Source organism: Ascidiella aspersa, chromosome 9, assembly GCF_963924565.1.
Source record: "Ascidiella aspersa chromosome 9, kaAscAspe10.2, whole genome shotgun sequence".
Taxonomy (NCBI): Eukaryota; Metazoa; Chordata; class Ascidiacea; order Phlebobranchia; family Ascidiidae; genus Ascidiella; species Ascidiella aspersa.
The window spans coordinates 16433918-16455872 of NC_139455.1; the positions used below are offsets into that span (position 1 = coordinate 16433918).

Here is a 21955-nt window from a genome sequence, read left to right on the forward strand (position 1 = left end):
TGCAGCTATGCCATGGTCCCGATTTGGAATTAGATTGAAAGTATTCCCAGCCGCATGTCATGCAATGGAGTCTGACATTTCGCAGATCTAGACTAGTCCCTCCCATAACATGGACTACGCCATGTTCGTTGATAAGGAAAGCAATTTCAAACTTTGTTTACAATGATAAATAATTCCGACTTAACGTGAGCATATATATTTCTTCTACTCACAACAACTAAATATGGAGATCTTCCCTATTTTGCTTAAAACAAACTTTAAAGATATATGTTCCATGAAACCGAGGATTTCGAGCAGTTTCATGTGGTTTTAAACAACTATTGGAAAAAATTGAAAGCTTGGGATTGTCATGAAGGCAAACTATACGTGAGATTTAATACTGACATACTAAAAATGAGAATTGTTTTGTCCTCCCTTTTGTGGCTGGCCGGCGATGCTTTTCACGGGTAAGATGGCTAATCATTTACGCGGTCGCGCGGCGTTTAGTGTGTGTTTACCTCGCCAGGTTGCCTGGTAACGAGAACGTGTTTGTGAAGCGTCATTGCGGTAAGGCAGACATTAGAGGGAAGCTTTACGGAAGATGTAAACAACCAACTCTTTGCTTTCTATTTGCTGCACGAAAGGTGCTTTCCCACAGGAAGTGCCTCGAAAGAGCTCGGCAATTTACTCGCCATTTAAGTTGCCTTTCGAAATAAAGATAAATAGCCTAATCCCTAAACTTGTATTAAAACCATCAACTTTTACCCTTTGTGGGTTATAGTCTTTTTTGGAGATGATATTAAAAAGGGCCACTTTTTGGATATTCTGAATAACAATGTTTCGGAGCATAATGGTTAGAGGTTGTAGTAAGACGTAATAAGAATACCAAGGCTCATACAGAAGTAGGTATCATTTTGAACGTTTCGAATAACGTTTAAAATGAATAAAGAGTTATTCGAAACGTTCAAAATGATACCTACTTCTGTATGGGCTTTGATAATCTTATTACGTCTTATACATTGTTTAATTCTGTCTTATGCAGCTTTAAAGCTCAGGTGTGAAAGACACATTAATGCCCTAGATCCTCTCACGAGTCACGGCCAGCGATTTGTTGTCGTCGGATGTTAGAACGCTTAGCAACGTTTAGCTATCAACAAACCGCATCGGCCGCTCTTAGATCTGTGCAGATTGTGGCGAAGATCGGACAAGGCGCTAGTTGCGTCACATTATACAAGCAACACCTCACACGCCCATATACCATATCTTTATCAGGAGCATCTAACTGATCAAAGATGGACTGTTCCACGATGATTCGACTCGCGGCACGTTTTCCGTGGCCTACAAACGAAACTGCGCGGACATCTGCGCGTATACAAAGCCTTATTTGGTTGCGACAGACTTCTGTGTATATATACACACGTTTCCTGCGATATCTTGATCGGGGTGCGAGTTTTCTGTTCGTTTTTTTTAAGGTAGTTCGTTTCCCCATACCAGCGAGAAATCGAAAAATAACAACAAGTTGGTGATTCTCTCGGAAATCCCCGTTCGGCTCATCATCACAATTTCGATCCGGTATCTTGAAAAACTGTAAGAGAGGGCTGTCATACTCGTGCCCGAAACGTCGATTGTATTGCCGTATTACGAAAATATAAGGTCAAATTTTGGGTGTTTTACTTCAATATATTTTTGTCGACTAATATTAATTAAAGATGTGTTAGCGTCTACACTCTACACCAGGGGCCAGGAACCTTTTTGGCTTAGAGAGCCATAAGGCCAAATATTCTTGGTCGTATTTACATGAGAGCCATATAATATTTTTTTACATCTAGTTATAGTTTGGAAAAAATAGCAATTTGAACAAGGCCCCTTATTTTGTTCTCATTTAAAAGACAGCACATACTAAGCACGAAAAAAAAACAGTCCCGAAAATACAAATGGGATTCGTACATATCGCCGAAAATTTTGCTACTAATGTGTGTTAAAAAAGGAAAAATAAAGTTAGGAAAGCGGTCGTGGCCGCGTTGACTTTTATTCAAATCATGCTAAGAAATGATAGCTTAGATTAGATTTAATGCAAGCAATATTCTTTCATCAAAAGAGCCATGGCTCGCAAGTCGCTAGTCATAGGTTTCCGACCCCTCCTCTGTACGATTGCGTTCAGCGGGAATAGTTAAGTGTAATTAAACAAACAAACTTCATTACAACGCCAATTTGAGGCAAAAGCGAATAAATAAACTATTGATACAATTATATTACGGGTATAAACCATATTATATAGAAAACAAAAAAATGTTTCTTGGACTGAATCAATAACACAGTTTTTCAATAAAGTATTTATGATATGTCAAATATTGCAGTATTGTTTGAAGTTTTTCGCTGTAAATTTAAGTGCGCGTATATAGCAGCATATATGCTTTCGGATGCTGATACAAGTTAAACTAATTTTAACAAAACGACACAAATCGAAAGTAAAAGGCGCAGACTATATTGTACTAATTTATTTATTTATTGTTATCATGCATGAAATGCAAAAATGTGTCGCTAAATCAGCGTTGTTTACTCCTAACAGTAAGTTTATGCGCCCGGCGCTAATGTCCGACCACACCTTTGTGGTCACATGATAGCGTATTACCTAATATTGGAAGGCCCAGGTTGAAAACTGGGTTTACATTTCATCGCATAGAAACTGCAAGTGACTCAATACATCGTCATTTTGATGTGCGTCAGACCAAAATCGTAAGCTACTGCTAAAGTTTTTAGGTCGAAGATCATTTGTATAAAATTTCTCTCGAGTTCTGCGAAATCAATGTTACCGCGAGTGCATGAAAAAATATTGATGTTGAAGAGTGGCGAAAACATTTTTTACGCAGTCGGTTGAATTGAAATAGGTAGATCATGTTACACCGTTCGTCATCATTAATCCATTACGTGGGCGGGAGGCCGCACGCAACAAAATGTTTAAGATGCCTGGCGACATGCTATTGCATGTGTTTTACTGTGCGCACGTGCTCTACACAATAGTGGGTATATCGCTTTTGGCAAATGTTTAGGCAAATGTCTGTTTAAGTTATCTTTCATTTGTTGAGAGTAAAATAAGTTCGCGATTTTTTCTCAAAACTATTTTTACTCGATTCGCCAAACCATAGTTTACGGTTCTAAACTTAGTTATATAAAGCAATACGTTCGTTTTACAATAAATGCGATTGATTCGCTTTGATACAATCAAAATAAAGATGCCATCCGCAATTTGTTTTGTATTTAAGAAATATTAATAAACACAAAACCGCTAAAAGTTCAAGTGCAGCAATTCAATTTTACATAACACATCTGCTCTATCTTACAAAGGAATAACAACTTACGACAGGCTGGCAAATGCTTAAGACAGGCAAACTGCTATATGACTATATAGTGGTACCTACAACATCACAAGTTAACAACTACTGTTTGATAATAGGCGATAGTACACCTTGGTGCGTTTAATTATTATCTGCCTCACTGATGCACACTTGCGATATACCATGGCAACTGGGAAAACACGAGCGCCCTACTAGTGCTCTATGTAGCGCAATTGAAACTCAATTTAGGGTTGGCGTAATCACAAAAGGGGTAAGTGAGGGCGCACAAAGAGAAACAACACCAAGCACTTTCGGCTATCCAGCTAGTGCGCGGCTGCGAATTTGGTTAAATTTAAATCACGCCCGTAACCCAATGGACGGCCCTCCAAACTGTTTACTTTTACCGCTCGAGGGGGCTCAAGAGGCGTGCCCACCAGTGTTGCCGCTCAATGCCTAAAATAGGCTCTTTTGAACGGCCGAGAGTGTCCGTACTAAGCTGCGGTAAAAACATAATCGAAACTTCGCTCAACACGCTGAAGTACTGCGGGGTCAAGCAATTTCCTGACACCACATCTACCCGGATGCTTTCGTGGTACAAGGGCTTTAACATTATGGTTGAATGATTATATTTATTGCATAAAAGTTTTTTAAAAGCGGATAACACCAAAAGGATAGTGAAGTTATATTTTAATTTTCTATTCAATGTGAAAACATATCAAGAAGAGAAATTATTTCTTATATTTAATCGTAGGAAAACAAGCACAAGGGCATCTACCCGCGGTAACAAGATAATATTTCACCCCTAACACAACATTCCACTTTTTAAGGCGGCCCAGTTTTAGCTGAAGATAGAACATAGCGAGTTTAACTCAATGTTTCAAGGTCCGAAGCAAAAAAATGAGCAAAATTACCACTTAACAAGGAGATAAAGGTGACGAAAGAAAACGACATGAAAGCTCACAAAGTCTAAACCTGCTAAATACTCTACTGACACCTAACGGTTAAACGTTTTTGACCGATCGAAATGCAAGCCAAACAATGACCATTCAGCTAACTTTTCGTATTTAATTGCAACAGTATACAACAGCAATAACCAAGTTTTTGATAGCTAGCGACAAATACAAAGGTGTACTTCATAGTAAAATATTTAGTAACCGAATTAATTTCGTTCTGTGTAAAGGCAGTGCTGTCGGATGAAGCAATCTCACAAACACTGTAAATTATTGCTGCTGTTCAGCTTATTCGAAATATTTTTAAATGATAATACTTTAAATTACCGGTCCTTCATTGCTGTGAGGAATATATATTCCTAAGCTCTCTAGATATTTATTTAAGCGCGATAAATCAACATTTTTCCATAGGCATAATCACCACCACCACCACCACATATCGAGTAGGACAAATTATGATTAATGCAGATACCACATGTTTCAGACGTTCATTTCACCCAATCGAGCATGACGTTGATGAATAACAACAATATTAAGTTTGAAGTAGGAGGTAGGTTTAAAAAAACAAAATATAGCACAAAAAACATTTTGCAAACGCATTACGTTTACTTATTAGATTAAATGCGTTTCCTAGAATGCCAAATAAACTGCTATATTTCCTACCGCCGTTTACCTCCGCCGATTAATTACTTGACAAAAGAGTAATAAAAAAATATCATTATTAGATCTATGTTTAAATAGCACGAAAAACAGTAATACAACGTTTTTACGGCGCTTCGTTTACATTTTTATAACTTGTAGAATTTGCACCATTTGTTTCATTTCTAGTGTATTTTTTGTATTGCTGTTGCATATGCGTAAATTAGGCGAGCAAAATAGTATTTTCGGGAAATATCTTGACTTTTTTAATCTAAGTCTTTAATTTGCAGCAAGAAAAGGATAAGTAATTGTCGAAAAACGAAAATTTGAAAGATTGTGTGTCGCAGTAATTTATGATTCTGCAATGTCACATAACGGCATTTGCTTAAAAATTTACAGCGCCTATTGGTGACAAAAACCTAAAACACACATATCAATTGAAAAAATGAGACTAAAGAGTTTACTGCTCACGGTTATCTCTCCTAAACACTCGATTTACAACGGTGGTTCCAACTTTTTGCAACCTTTTTTTAGTCTTAATAAATATACGCGACCCCCCAAAGTAGTGTATTACACATAAACCATATTACAATCATATACAATTTGCAATATGTTCAAATTTATAGACAAATTGTTTCAAAATTTGACAAGAATATCCGGATTTTTGTCAAAAGCATATACAAGTAACTATAAAAGTTACAATTTAAAGCAGGGGTTCTTAACATTTTTTCCCTTATTACCCATTTCTGTCCAGATCCAAGTCACATTACCCAAAATCTTATTTCGTCTATTTTGCTATTTTGCCATACTAAAAAGTATAAAACACCGTTCAAAATATATAACAAAATATATAGCTCGCGTGTATCAACACTAACTCTAAATGTACACTTAGTTATTCGCCTATACTACTACAAACAACTAAACTAAGAATTCCCTAAAAAATAAACATTAGCAGCAACGCAGGGCCATATAGTTTTTGGGCAATATCTCCGAACGTTGTGACGATACAGAGTTGAAATTTCTATGATCATTATGACGAAACAATTCTAAAAATAATAAAATATCACAGTGCTTGTTTTGTTCTTTTGAACATCAAGTAATATAGAAACTTTACCACTTACAGCTGTGACATTGTTTGTTCCATCCATAATTCTAAAGTTCCAGGTTCAGCTAATTACCCAACTGTTATCCTAAAATTACCCACATGTGGGTATTACCCATAGGTTAAGAACCACTGATTTAAAGTCTATTTTCGTCACATTTTTTTGTGCTATTATGACATAACAGTTAACAATCGACTTCCTAATTATATCGTAAGAATACCTCGAACAAAACAATTAGAATTGGTTTATGTTACTTTTTAAATTTATGATGTTAATATAGAAAATGTAGTCTTAATATATCTAAGTTGTTTAAGTGGGGAAAATGCGGTTACATGAAGTTTTATCAGTTGTGGCAAAAATGTCTTCGGTTGGCGAATGGTCACCTTTCCTATTTATATTAAACAAGGTCTTTACACTAAAACTATGCTTCGGCCATTGATTGAAAATAATACTAACGGTGAAGTCATAAACACGACTGGTTCTCTAAAGTAAATGCCATTATCATAAATTTGTATTTGTTTTTGCTACTTCTACCACCAAATTTTTTGTTGCAACCCCCGGGTTGGGAACCACTGATTTACAACAACAAAGTGATTCCCCAAGTGAAGACATGAAACTTAATCCACTGTGTTGGTCAGGAATCGGCAACCTTTTTTTAGTCGCGGGCCTAAACCAAACTAGAAAGGTCGCTGCGGGCCGCACAAAAGTTAGCCAAGAATTGTGTTATTAAAATGTTAGAACAACTGTGAACCAGGCGAGTATCGGAATATTTTGCACTTACAGAAGTTTAATTACATTTAAGGAGGCATTAAAGTGTAGGCGCAAAAGCGTTTTTTGGTGTAAAATTCGAGTGCAGACGTCGTCATCCATCCTACTAACAAAAAGTGTAATAAAACTACTTTGAAGAATCGCGATAACTTTATTGATTAATCTAATTATGGGGTTTGGTCGTTTCAGTCTGGTTGTACCTGGCGAGCGAAGCGAGCGCGATTTTTGTTTTGGTATACCGGTATTTCTTTTGAATTCCTTTCAAGGGTTTTTTACACTGCTTAAAATAATAAAATGTGAAAAAACACATGTCCAAAAATTTTTGATACGTTTTCCGTTTGTCCGTGACGCACTTGTCAGCCTTCCACGCCGCAAGGGTAAACAAGCACTGATCTATTTGAAAAGACATCAACCAGTATACTAGTCGGGTGTGTAAATATTATGCGCGCGAAGCTTTTTTTGCCCTTATGTAGTTAAAATAATCAAAAGTATATGAAATGAACTCGTGTCTATTTTGTCAAATAGGCGGCGGGCCGGATGAATTACTTTGGCGGGCCGGATTCGGCCCGCGGGCCGTAGGTTGCCGACCCCTTGTGTAGGTGATTGGCTTAGCCAAGGCTTGTATATGTATTGGCTTAGCAATCATGATCTGCTTAACATTTAGGGTTCTGTTAAAGATCGTCCCCTAAAAAACAAGTATAATTTTATGTGTACAAATCACTTTGTTTTAAACCTGTGGTATATTGCTTAGTAAGCACTATATGTTAGAGACAAATTCATAAGTTGTAAGTAGTTGTATTTCTTTTATAGTCTATTGATAACACGACCATGACTGGCAAATATATGATATGTTCTAAATTATGGTGCAAATGTTTAATGGATTTCATTTGTTTAGTTTTGGTCAAAAATCCCGTCTTGCTGTTCTTATGTTCAAGAAAAAACAACTGACTTTATTGGCATATTTCTTTCTCGCTTTGCTCGAATAGCACGCAAATTGCCGTTTCCAAAACCCCGAGGCGTTCGTACCATGTAACAAAAATTGCCTGCTGTTTTGTCTCTCGATGACTACGTCGCTTTATTTACTGCAGAATTAGTCAATGTTATAGGTGTTTTAATGTCGCTCATTCGAACGGTATGGATCTAATTCGCCAACAAAAAATAGCGGTACGTTGGTTTTGACACAGAAAGTGCAGTGGTTTGCGAGCAGACGTAATGGCTCCAGGACTAGGCCATCAGATTTTTGCCAAGCGCAACGTGCTTTTGATGATCATGATTGGATTCGTTATGTTGTTCAACTTCGATGCCGACGACTTGTTCAGGCTGCACCAGTCACTAACGAGTGGCAGAGTTGAAGAAGAAGTTTTCCAAACCCAGGTTGGTAAATTTGTAGTAAAACTTACGTCGATAATGCACAAACTGGCGATCCTGTTATCTATCCATATGTGAATTCCACGTTTTGGTTTTGCCGCATTAGGCCTACGTTCTCACTGGTTGTTTAGTTGTAGGTTTTATTCCATTTTTAGTTTTGTGTATTACAAGTGGCATTTGATGTCCACCAAGGTAACAACTTAGCTTAATTTTAGTTAACAGTATCAACAGAAACGTCAAAGAACTTTCGGCTTATTTCTATACTCGTGAAATGTATTGTAGTAACAATTTTCCTGTTTTTAGCTGCAGTGTTCACAGGGTTAGTGCCGGATTAACCATTAAGCTACTAAGGCCTTGAGCCCTGGAAAAATTCAGCCCTCAATTTTTTTAAGGTTAATATTTTGTAAGGCTGATAGCGATCCAGTACAGTAGGCTACAGTACAGTACAGTTTTTGCTTGAAAACGAATGACTGAGTCGAGTCAAATATGTGTCTTGTGTGTGAGTATTTTTATTACATTTTGTAGCTTGGTTTGCAAAATTAGGCCCTCTCTAGTAAACAGCCTTAGGCCTACAGTACCCTTAATCCAGCCCTGCACAGGGTAATAAGGTTTTAATTGACCTGGGGTCTATTGATAATATATTTCGTTATGTTCATAGTTGAACTAAAATTAACATGATAACCTTTATTTGATTATTATATTAATTCGATTTCATAATATAGATATAACCTTTAACGTAGTTGCTGTCTTTATTTTCTAAAATCTTCTTTTAAATATAAAAAGTTTTAGGCCCATACAAAAACGGCATCGAACGTAGTTGATTAATTATTTTACTCTCGAAAGTGAGCACTTACTTAAACTATAAAGTATTAATCACAAACAAATATAGATTTTTGGTTAAACAGAAAAAAAATAAGGAAACACATACATGAACTGATTTTCTTTAAGGAATTTAAACATTTCAGTAAGGTGTTTTGAAGAACCTAATCGGTCGTTAAATTCACCTTTATATAGCCTACTTTTAGAACTGCGACAGGGATTAGCTTCGTACTGCGATGTAATAGTTGCTGTTCCCCACAATTTATTTGCTGTCCCTTAAACATCCTTGGTCGTAATCTATTTACGAAAGTTTAAAAAAAACTCTTGCGACAAAAAATAAGAATGTGCCCTGTAGATGCAAATCTTACCAAAGGAAAGGGGTAGCCAACACGTCGATCCCGATCGACCGGTCGATCGCCACACATCTCCTGCATGTGTTACGTAATTACAGTATCGCATTCGCACACAAGCAAAACATTAAAATGACCAGGTGTTGTCTGGACTAGATTAATAGTGCGTTCTTTGACGCAACAAATTAACCTACATTGCTGGCTTGGTAAGCAATTAACGCTTAAAATGTTTAATAAGTATTCTTGTAATTTTTTTACGGAATCAGTCGATCTCAATCAAACATAAGTTGGCTACTCCTGCCAATAAGGGATCGGTTTCGTAAGTTTGACAGAAGCATGTGATCGTTGGGTGTTTTGCAGAAAATGATGCAACAACTGGTGGATGACGCGCGAAGGTCCGGCAAATGCGAGAAGCCTAACCCGGCTGCGACCCATGTTGTGTGCGAACGTTTGCCCTTCACAAAAGTTCTGTGCGGTGAGGATCAAGGACTAAGTTCCGCCCAAGATGGCGAGGGGCGGCCTTTTCTCGTCCCTAATATTGTCCATCTGGTCTATGTTGGACCAAAGAAGTACTCTATGGAAAAAATATTGGAATATCTCACTGTCCGCGCCGTTGCCAGCATTCAACGCCCAACAGCAATTTATTTCCATCTAAGCTTTGCCGAATCGGAAATGCGTAAGCCCTTCAACATATTGAATTTTGTTAAAAGCATCGTAGCTTCTCTCTTACCAGTTTACCGATTCTAAATCTGTTTTTGTTTATCTTATTTCTAACGAAGGGTATAATAAATACAACCAAAAAAATAATCTTTGGTGTACCATACAGCGCAGACGAAACTTTGGAGAAGAATGAAACGGGAAATTCCTTGCCTTAAATTTGTTAAAGCAAAGGTACCCGACAATGCATTCGGCCACAAGGTAAACGTAAACAATATATCATTGTAAATTTCATCTATTATCCACAGTGTTTATATATGAATACGTGCTACAAAAAAAAATTCAAAATCTATAGTTTATCAACGCGATTTCGTCGGCTGATTTTTATCGATTGCTTGTTCTTCAACAACAAGGAGGCATGTACATGGATATGGACGCAATCATGGTGAACTCGATCAATCCCATTCGAATATATCCTTTTACGCTTGGAAGGTACAGGAAACTGTTTTAAAATAGTATCGCGAAACATTTTGTCGACGCTGAGGCCTGTCAGTTTAAATAGTATGTAAAACATTCACATACACGCAACCAAAATATTTGTTAATATATATTTCGAAAATGGTCTGCAAAAATGGTCTTAGCTTTGCTTTGAACCTTGGTAACCGACCAACGTTCAAGTTAATTGTTGTAATTTTTGTGTTCAGAAAGTGTAATGTTTACCACATTGTTGTATGGTAGCTTTCATTTAAATACCATACTGAACGTGGTATGTTTTTTGGCGATTAAATATTTCAAGTTGAGTTGGAAGGGGTAAATGCATCAAATCGAGTTTTAAGTATACATTCCCTTGCGTAAGCCTGGTTGACAGCCCTAAATAAGTGGAAAACCTATAGAAGTGTTCCCCTTCTTTTCAACGTGTATCACTGCATTACGTAACCCCTCTTTTGTTCTACAATCGTTCCAAGGCTTGAGGACAAGCGCTACGGAAACGGGGCCATATTTTCCAAACCGCACGCCTACTTTCTGGAGCGTTGGCTGGAGCTCTACCGCGACCTCGACCCAAAACACTTCGTAAACTGGGGCATGAAGGCGCCCTATGCGATGTATCACAAGAACGTGGACTACTGGCAGCGCCACTTGCACGTCGAGGAGTTCTCTTTGTTGCGACCCAGCCCATATGTTGACGGCATTAACGCGACTACCAGCGATAACTTCGACATTTCCGACAAATACTTTTTGCACGTCCACCCGCGCCGTTGCCACCGGCCCTATCATAAGGCTATCCTAAACTCTGGCGAGGAGGAATTACGCGTAATGGACAATGTCTTTGGCGCCGCCGCCCGAATGGCCCTCTTCGGCTCGCAGGACCTCGTTTTCTTAAAGGGGGAAATCCCGCACGAGAGGCGCCCTACCAAAGAAATTGAGAAGAAGCTTGTGTGGTAGTTGCCGGACGTCGCCTTCGTGTTTTAGGTCAATTTTAATGTATTTTAGGACAAAAAAACGAAGTTTGTTGATTTCGCTTTTTAGTTTCGCCTAATAAACGAAAAATCCATTTTCTTATCTCGTTTAATATATTTCGCCTAAGTTTAATTCAAATGCACATTTTCGCACCAGTTCGAGCAGAAACGGCGAGTTGTTAAGGGTAACTTGTATCAAGACGTCACGTTATAGTTTATGATGTTTCCTATTTTGCGCAGAATTTCTTTTTTTTGCCTGGCCGATCTGGAAAGTTCAGCCGACATTTGTCTCAGCTAATCCCCAACGCAGTCGCTGTTATGCTATATTGTTTTTTATCCAGCAGCCGCGTGAAACTATATAGCATATGAGCGACTGCGTTGGGGATTAGCTGAGACAAATGTCGGCTGGATTTGCTAGACCTGCCAGGCAAGGAAAGGAGAATCGAAGTGAAATATTTAACACTTTACCAGAAGAACACGCTATAATTACAAGCACAAACAGACATGCGTCGTTTCTATGCAAATCCAAAAAAGATTTCTGCACAATATGGCTTGAGATGTGCAAAACTAAACTCATATTTTCTGGATTGGCAACGAATTTTACACCTAGCAATCTACAACTCAGCTTCATACCACTCGTAATTGTGACATACGCTAACTTACTAACGATTAGTATGAAAACCACAAATATCAAACAACTTTCGAATAATTTCCAGGTTATACATTTAAACAAAAACACTGCCTGTACAATTCTGATCATTGTGACTTTGAAACATGTTATTCGCATAGGAAGGCGTTCTATAAATTGTGTCAAGGGGACATTCTGCCTGAAAAGTTTAAGAACCCCAGGTTTAAAATGTGTAGATCCTCAAAAAAAGTAAAATTATAGATTTAATTTTGTGTTATGGGGCAAAAGGGGCGATGATCCGTTTTCAAAACTTAAAAATTCTAGAGTAAATCAAGTTTTAAGCATTGCCATTTGTGTTTAAAATTTAAATTGACTTAGTACAGTTTAAGATTAAACAAATCAGTAGGCTACATCCACCCGATTCGTCGGCAAGTTTGGCTTAGCCATGCCACAGCATACTGCATTTTTGTCGCAAAGATAAGCCAAAGGAATATGATTTCCTGATTCCAGGATCACGCCTGTTAGCATAGAAAGAGAAATGTCTGATTCCCGTTGGATGGGGACTCCCCTTTACCTTTTTGCGACTGAAACGCGGGAAAACGCGAATCTAGGCTAAAAGGCGCTTTTTTCAAGCAACATAATTTTATAAACTAATAAAACAGACAAAAGCAAAATAGCCTGGAAAAGTAAATTGGCGCTGGTCTAGAATCCTACCACGATTTTGCAGCTTGAAATTGCGCGGCTTTAATTCTTGTAATAACGTTATCTGTAAATTTAGCGCGACTGATAATGGAGTACAAGACTGAAAACCGTTAACGCGACAAAAGTTTTGCGCGTTTGAGCGATTTGGTGCTGGTCTAGAATCCTACCACAGTTCTAAAATCAACGCACAAAATTTGAGTTAGGGTGCAGGTTATCGTTTGGGTGTGGGTGGGTCAAGTATTATTATATTCTTTGTTTAATAATAATACTTGACCCACCTTAACCCAAACGCTAACCCGCACCCTAACCCAAATGGTGTTTCGTTGTGGTAGGATTCTAGACCAGCGCCAGCGATTTTTAGTGGCTGGCCGCATTATACGTTGATTTTACATGGAATGCGCGGCTATGAGCGGGAAACTGGCCTTACTTCGAACCTGAGCGTGCGTGTTAGCGTTTGGGCGTGCGTATGGGTGAGTTTTGTGTTGTTATCTTCATTATTTAATTATTATACGTGACCCACCCTAACCCAAATAATGTGCGTTTTGGTAGGATTCTAGACCAGCGCCAGTAACTTCTTGTACTTGTAGTGTAGGTTATAATTATAATGAAATGTAATAAATTGGCACAGAAAGGGCATATGCAGGGTTTCTGTAGTTTATGTAATTGGCTGCCCTCTCAACAAACAACAGGGAAGCTCTTTTAACATTGTAGCTTTATATGTTTTCTCATGGAAAGGTGCCATTAAGCGTACAAAATGGTAGCTTGCTATACAAACTTAGCAACATTTAGGGGAAGTAGCAAATGTCTTGTTTACCCATTAGCTACCATGCAGTACATAAGCACCAGTCTGCTGTTTGAATTTCATTGCACTTTACGCCGAGATCTCTGGCATACAGAAACAACTTTTAAGGTGTGCAATTATGTTTTTACACACCTTGTGTTGGAAATCCTACCAATATTTAAGTGTACAGTATACCAATTTAGAAGTTGGAAACTCTGGTTATTGCAGTGCTAAAATAAAACTACGTCTAAAATTTGTGGTCGTTTTACAACTGACCTGCACAGGCTCAGTGGGAGCTGTTTGAAACATGACAATTAACACAGACGCCTGCTGCATTTTGTTGGTAAATACAACTTTATTTGAAGAGGATCAACAGCCCATATACAACAAATAAAACAATTTACAATTTGTGAACAAGCCCTTCTGGAACTGTGCTGACTAGAGTCCTCTTTTTCCCAGATTTTTTCACTCCTGAGAAACAGGATTGAAAAATGAAAATCCTGACGAATATATTTGTGCCTAATTTCATCATTATGATGTTTAAAACTATTTTATTTTAGCTCCAAGCATTTAATTAATTCTTCCTAGTGCTGACCAACAACCCTAGTGCTGACCAATGATATTTCCACACATTATATACCATGCATCATGGCCTTCGGGAAGGCTTACTGAAATTAGTTGGATCAGGATTTTAGTGCAAGCAAACAAAGGCTATTTTCAAGCCTTGCTTGCATGCAAATCCTGATTAAGCTAACTGATTTTGGGGCACCAATTTTTTTCAATTTGGTAGGTAAAGAGTAACGCAAAGAAAAATGGTCTGCAAACACTGCAATACACATTGTTTGGGTTACCCTGCAGGTTGGGGTTTCAAGAGTTCACACATTTTTTTATTTACTATTAATAATAATGCTTGGCTAACACTAACCCAAACGCTAACTCAAATAATGTGCGTTGCAGTATGTGGTATTTGTAGGCCGTACCTTTTGTAATTTTTTGCCTTTTTTGATGTACCAAATTAAAAGAGCCCCCAATTTTTAGAAACCTTTCTAAAGGCATGTGTACATTTGTAGAATCAATCATTTTGTTATGGCTCTTGGTCTGTTAGATTCATTTTTTCAAATTCCTAAATTTATTGCATAACATACAACAAATAAGTGCTCTTAATACTATTGAAAGTTGTGTTTTCTTGGCATCAAATTTTGAAATTTGCAATGCTGTCCACGGATCTGCAAAATTACAAAGTGATCCAGGGTTGATTTTGAAGTAAAATTTTCACTCGCCAGCAGGGCTGCGAAGTCGGACTCGGGGAGTCGATTTGTTTTGGTTGGAGTCGGACTCTGGACTCGGGTAAGACCTTGTAAATCTACCCAAGTAGACTGATATGGCCGCCAAATGGAAATTGTAATGGTGTAATATTTTCCAACCATGTATTGTGAGTGAATGAATTATTAGATACCCCTATAGGTGGATTGCTGAATATCCACGTTATAAGAGTTACGCAATTTGGTGAAATACAGGCTGTATAGTCCGGGCCAGGCTCGGTACTTAACAAAATCGCTCTTTTGACTGAGTCTAAGTCGGGAGTCGGATTCAGGTTGTTTTTAACCAACTCCGCAGCCCTGTCAGTCTGGTAAGTGCAAACAAATCAGTACTCACCTGGACAAAATGCCACATGCCAAAAATTACAGTCTGTCATCTGCAAGTTCACATTTTATGCCATTGTTTAAGCAATGATTTAACCTGCCTTGTATTTCGGAGAGTTTACTTAGATCAGTGTTTCTCGACCTTTTTCACCCCAGGGCGCACTTGTAAACCTTTCAAAACGTGGCGGCGCACCTGACGAGCGAGTCGACTGCTAACTTTGTTTTTTGCTGGCAATTTTTTATTACATCAGGCTCCCAATTCCATTATCTATTAAGCAGCTTGCGGAGTCGGTTAAAAATAACCCGACTCCAACTCCCGAGTCCGACTCGTCTGCAATCCTACAGCATTTAAATTTCCCATTTACGTATCTAAATTAAGGTGGATTTTCAACAATCCCCTCATAGGGGTGTCATATATCTCATCCAACCACAATACATTGCTGGAAAATATCCACCATATGCTATTTTGCCTTTTTAATTTGCATTTGGCGGGATTATTAGTTTTAAAATTGGTACTGCGCACGTCAGACTCGGGACTCCATCAGTCCGATTTCAGCAAAATAAATCGATTATGGTACGCCGAGTCTCAAATATGACTCCCGACTCCACAGACCTGCTATAAAATACGATGTGCTCAATAAGACATGCCTAAAGAGAATTAAAGGACATATTCTTGGCATCGGCCTTTTGGTGTCGTCGGTTGGGTGCCATAGTGTTTTGGCACAGGATTGTTTACCTCTGTTTGGAGTTAGGCGCGAGTAATGGGTAGAATTAGAATTTGGGTTATGGTAAAAATTATTAGGGGAGTTTATGTTGAAGTTATGGGTGGGGTTTGGGGTTAAGTAAAAGGTAGCAAAGGCCTTATTCTTGCCATTTAGGCCTTATTCGGACGAATTTAGGTCTTATTTTGATTTAAACGCTATTACGAGTATTAGGTATCAGTCCTATTTCGGTCTTACTCCGAACTGTTTTTTATGCCGAAGTTGCTGTTGTTTTAATTGTGGTCTTAAGGCGGAAGCCCCACTAGATTGCAATAGTTCCTCTTTCTTTGTTAGCGAAGAGCCAACATCAACTATTGGGATTTCAATAAGGGCTACGAATCCAGTCATATTGCTCAGTGTTTATTCACAGAAAATAGTGACTAGATTTTATTCTAAAAGTATTCGCAAATTTTACAAATAGGCCTAATACAGAATTTTGTAACATTTTTTCCCCATTTTCTCGCAGTGCACCGGTTGAGAAACGGTGACTTAGATGTTGTCAATGTAATCAACCCCAATTGTTTACGCCAGGGGTCCGCAAATACTTTTTGGCGCAACCCAAACTTACTTGTGACCTAAATTTCAATCTAACTATTTGTAGACCCCTGGTTTATGGAACTACTGAATGCATAGTACTTTTTGCCATATCTAAAGCACAGGTATTTTTCTATTTCAACAACTTGCATTCATTCTTTTCTATAATTTGTCAAGATCTTATCATGGGATTAAAAATACCGTGAAACAAACACCGCATCTACTGATTAAATGGACTTCAACCAACATTTATTGTTTTTTATAATGCCTCACAATATTTGCTTTTGATTGCAGTTTAGTCAGAGCTAATTTGCAGATGTTTCAGTTTGAATGTTGTCCGGCTAAATATTCCTTAATTTGATTTTTCTCTTTATTAATACCCCTGTACCTAAAATATCAGGTGTGTTAAGTAACAATGTCTGAATACAATTATGTCCACTCGAGCATTTTTCCAGTGTTTTAATCAGAGTCAGACTAGGACTCTGGATTTGAGGACTCTGTTTGTTTTGCTGGAGTCGGACTCAAGAGGAGTAAAACCACGTAAAACGACCAGAGCCCCGAATCCGACATGCGCATGCGCAGAACCAAATATTGAAACTGATATGGCCCTAACTGGAAATTGTAAAGGTGGAATATTTTCCAACCATGTAGAGTTAGGGCCGGACTCGGGGCTCAACGAAATCGCACAATTGACCAGGTTGGATTTGGGGTATTTTTGACCGACTTCGCAGCCCTGGTTTAAATAGTTTATTATAACAATGCACAATATTCTGGTTGGGTTCAGGTAGGTTAAATATTATGGGAGGTTAAAAAAATTAAAGATAAGATAGGTTAAAAAATATAGTAAGATATGGTATTCCAGTTTTTCATTTTTGTGAATATTAACACATAAAAGTGTGAATCAACCAATACATGCGAACAGAGACCATTTTATGTATTAGGATAGTTACCTAAAGTTATCTCATTTAAATTATTTTCCCAGTTTTCCTTCTTTGTGGTCTAGTGCAGTGCTCTTCAACCTTTTTTGATTTGGTGACCCCTAAAGTTGATGTCAATTAAACTGAGCAAATCTGCCGAAGTTCTATACACTCTTGGTGAGAGCTTGCCTGTAGGCTGCTTGCGAGTCCTATTGAATGTCATAAAACAGCATTCCAACAAACCCATTCCAACAAAAAAAATAGCAAAGAAGCTATTTAATGACTGTTTTATCAAAAAAATTGTGGTATTAATGGTTCATTAAAATTTTGTGATGCACCAGTGTATACCTTTTCGTACTGGTGCACCCCATGCATATTTTGGTGTACCAGTCTAGTCTCTAGTGTACCAAATTTCTAAATGTTACGTAAATACCACCTTCTTTCTAAAAACATATAATTTTTCAAAATTGTTTACATAACAAATCCTGCAAATCACCTCTAAAACCCCAGTTTAAGAAGGTTTAGCAATGTTTTTTAATTACACATGATTATTTCTCTAATTTGTTTTTCAGAAATAGCAATAGTATATTATAATGTTTATATGAAATACTGAAAGTCAAAAATAAACATGATAATTTAAAAACCAAATGAGATGAGTCGATGACTATGGAGGATAAATCGTTTAAAAAAGATTGATCAGTAAAAACAGGTATTATGAAATAACAATGGTCTAAATTTTATTATTTCCTTAAAACATAGTTTTAGGATAAAAATTAGAGTGTCTAAAAATAACTAATTGTATTTTCGAACTGCATTATCTTAAGCTTTAACCCTAATAGAGACATAATCGATTTTTTCACAATGTGATAGCACATTTGTTTCTATTTCAGTGTTAATCTATGAATATTGGCATGTTTGCCACTTCATACATATTAACAACTTTTATATATACTGAACAACTTTACAGATTCCATTGTCAACGCCACGAAGACAACTCCTTTCAATGTTTAAAAATTAGTAAAGATTATTTTAAAGATTCATCATTTCCTACCTACTTCTGTATAAATCTAACTACAACCTCCATCGTTTTTCTGCCCAAACGCATTGACTTATTTGTTGTGTAGAGTGGCTGTAAGAACAGTCTTTGGGAAGTGTCAGTCATTTTATATTTAAAATATTTGTTTCCGAAACACTGAAATGTAAGCGTAAAGGTCACAAGTTGTTGTGATTTTATGGAAGGAAACCACAGCTCATAAAAGGTTCAAAACCAGTGACATAACCCATGTTTTTTTTAAAACATTGGATCTGTTCTAAATGACAAACAGTTCCGTGCGCAATTGTCATATTCAGTGGCTCTTATAATTCTTCTTTGTTTTTATTTTGAGCTTGGGTATTTCTGCTGGTCACGGCCTACTCCGTCATTGAATATGTTTTTTATGAAAACGTATTTTTACTGCTTTGTCACACTGGTGACGTTGTTTCCACTTTGTATGTATAACGTTATAAAATTAGCAGGTATCTATCATTGGTATAACAGAATTTTGGACGTTTGTTATTTTGACTAAATTGTTTCTCACTTATAAAATAAGTGCATATTTTGCATCTACAATTAGAAATAAAACTATGCCTAGTTATTATTTGCAAATTTGAATATTGGATTTATTTTGTGTTGCTTTGGAAAATACTTTTCGTCTATTTGTGAAAATTTCTCGCGTTTGTCTTTTTCCTGTCGTTCTATTTAGAATAGTACCACAAACGTAATCAGTTGACCATGTTCCTCTCTAAAAAACAAAACAATACAACCATATTTGGTAACTTTATCAATTGTAAGATTGGTATTTTTTATTTATAACATTAAGAGTTTCAAAAGAGTTATTTTTTGCGACATAGTGATAATAAACAAATCAGTTATTATTAAAAGGCGGTGATGTTGTGTTTACAGTGTTGTCAAGGCAAGCAAGTCATTTAGAAAGTCTCCCAAGTCCAATTTAAGTTAAGAAAACTGCTTTAAACAAGAGAATAATGCTCCTTTGCTAAAAATGTATTCAACTAAAACATTAAGTTTAAGACAAATCATTTTTTCAAAATACTTAATGTGAAATCATTTTAGGCAAAAGTTTAAGTGCAATTTTGAGGCAACCCAAAGTTTTAAGGTTTAACAAATAGTAAAGAGTATGTTGTACAATGGACGACACTTGAGTGGTGTGAGCCAAGTTTAAAACGTGTTTCATAACTTCGACTAACATCGTAATTAAAAAAAAAATCGTAAATAATTATTAATGAATCAGGTCGTTTTCACAAAACGTTGTTTTAAATGCAGCAATTCACATATTTGTTCACATATTATTGAACGTATAGTAGATGGTAGGTCATTTCCAACTGATCACTTAACAAATACGACACGTCCTAAACATTCTGCTGTGTTTACGCAAACGTTTTCGATGGATACTGCCAATACGAAAAATAAGTATTTTCTAGTGAAATTTGTTTTATATCGGTATCAGGTTGCGAAAGACTTTCTAACTTGCGTAATGTTAAGCGAAACAACAATTAATAATGGAAGACGGTACTAGTAATTAATACATATTTGTTTTCAAATCATGCTGATTTGCCATGGTGGTTCAATAACCTGAGCGAAGACGTTTAATTTACCTTTCTTATTTATTAAAAACGACTTTGTTATATTAATAGGTTCTAGCGCCACCTAGCGGGTATGACAATTCTGCTGTAAATTAAATTTAGTTAAAATATTTTTGCCATATTTTTGTGATTAAAGATTATAACACGTAAATATATTCAGCACAGGCTTACAGCGCACTCCACTGTTGCTTAATGCCAGGATTAGTATTCAACTAAGAGTTATAACGTTTAGTGTTAATTATGCCAAAAACTTCCTTTAACACAAAATAAAATATTAAAAAGCAAGTTTTAGCGAAAGCTTCTTCTCTAGGTTATGTGTTAATAAGTGTTTAAGTAATATTTGATGTGTTTTGTTACATTTTTAACAGTTTTAACAGAAAAAAGTTTACAATTTGACATTAAATATTTACTGCGACCTACGCACATCAATCTAAAAAATCAATCTAAAATGTTCGTCTGTATGTGAAGTAAATAATTCGAACTTAAAATCCATATCTCAATCGCCAACGTAATAAGTCGATCTCGAAATCTTTACTTCGAACATGAAAGTTATGCGTCGATCTAACCTGTTCGTACAGTTTGTGAAGTAAATAATTCGAACTCGAAATCCATATCTCGATCGCGAACGTAATAAGTCGATCTCGAAATCTTTACTTCGAGCATGAAAGCAATGCGTCGACCTAAAATGTTCGGACAGTTTGTGAAGTAAATAATTCGAACTCGAAATTCATATCTCAATCGCGAACGTAATAAGTCGATCTCAAATCTTTACTTCGAACATGAAAGTTATGCGTCGTCCTAACCTGTTCGTACAGTTTGTGAAGTAAATAATTCGAACTCGAAATCCATATCTCGATCGCGAACGTAATAAGTCGATCTCAAATCTTTACTTCGAACATGAAAGTTATGCGTCGATCTAAACTGTTCGTACAGTTTGTGAAGTAAATAATTCGAACTCGAAATCCATATCACGATCGCAAACGTAATAAGTCGATCTCAAATCTTTACTTCGAACATGAAAGTTATGCGTCGATCTAAACTGTTCGTACAGTTTGTGAAGTAAATAATTCGAACTCGAAATCCATATCTCAATCGCGAACGTAATAAGTCCAACTCGAAATCTTTAGTTCGAACATGAAAGTTATGCGTCGATCTAAATTGTTCGTACAGTTTATGAAGTAAATAATTCGAACTCGAAATTCATATCTCGATCGCGAATGTAATAAGTCGATCTCAAATGTTTACTTCGAACATAAAAGTTATGCGTCAATCTAAATTGTTCGTACAGTTTATGAAGTAAATAATTCGAACTCGAAATTCATATCTCAATCGCGAACGTAATAAGTCGATCTCGAAATCTTTACTTCGAACATGAAAACTATGCGTCGAGCAACGAACAGTAAGCATACTGCAATTGTTTGTGTATGATTACATTTTTCTGTCATATCGTTAAATAAACCAGTTTCTCATCGCTCACAAAATTCAGACCCAAGGGGTGGCAAGAATGCTTACATTTTGTATGACCGGTTTAGGAAAAGCCGCAGTGCGTCCTATAATATGTAACTTTGTAAAATGGATGTTTTGCAAACTTATAAGATATATTTGCGCTTTGTTTGTCGTTTTTATGATATGAAGATTAAATAAAAAGTATGACCCTATATAAATTATTATTAATGAAAAAAAATAGACCGTAAATATATCACGCTGCTGAAAAGCATTGTTTTAAAGGTTTTCATGTGACTTTAGGCTAACGCGTCCCTTTCTAAGATGCAATTTTACCCAAATTTATCTGGTTAATACATTTTTTCGCGGAATGATAACGTCTTTGTAATTTAGCGATTAGAAGCCTATGCAGCATCGCTCTTTAAACTTTATTAAGATTCATACGGTTTCCGCGAACATTCCAAGCTTATAAAAAGCAGTC

At 36.8% G+C, this 21955-nt stretch overlaps 2 protein-coding genes across 3 annotated transcripts; both read left to right on the forward strand.

Moving 5' to 3' along the window:
* The first annotated feature begins 7873 nt into the window (after nt 1-7873).
* Nucleotides 7874-10096, forward strand: LOC146133257 (uncharacterized). Its single transcript, XM_083397566.1, has 2 exons — nt 7874-8148; nt 9672-10096. The coding sequence occupies exons 1-2, from the start codon at nt 7987-7989 to the stop codon at nt 10056-10058; spliced, it is 549 nt and encodes a 182-aa protein (XP_083253692.1). The 5' UTR covers nt 7874-7986; the 3' UTR covers nt 10059-10096.
* A 49-nt stretch (nt 10097-10145) lies between these two features.
* Nucleotides 10146-11501, forward strand: LOC146133258 (uncharacterized). Of its 2 annotated transcripts, none has more exons than XM_083397470.1 (3): nt 10146-10229; nt 10324-10460; nt 10934-11501. In XM_083397470.1, exons 1-3 carry the CDS (start codon nt 10161-10163, stop codon nt 11409-11411), a joined length of 684 nt encoding a protein of 227 aa, XP_083253596.1. In that variant the 5' UTR covers nt 10146-10160; the 3' UTR covers nt 11412-11501. The 2 variants fall into 2 exon arrangements, with proteins under 2 accessions (XP_083253596.1, XP_083253597.1); XM_083397471.1 differs by having other exon boundaries at nt 10161-10202; nt 10277-10460.
* The last annotated feature ends 10454 nt before the right edge of the window (nt 11502-21955 follow it).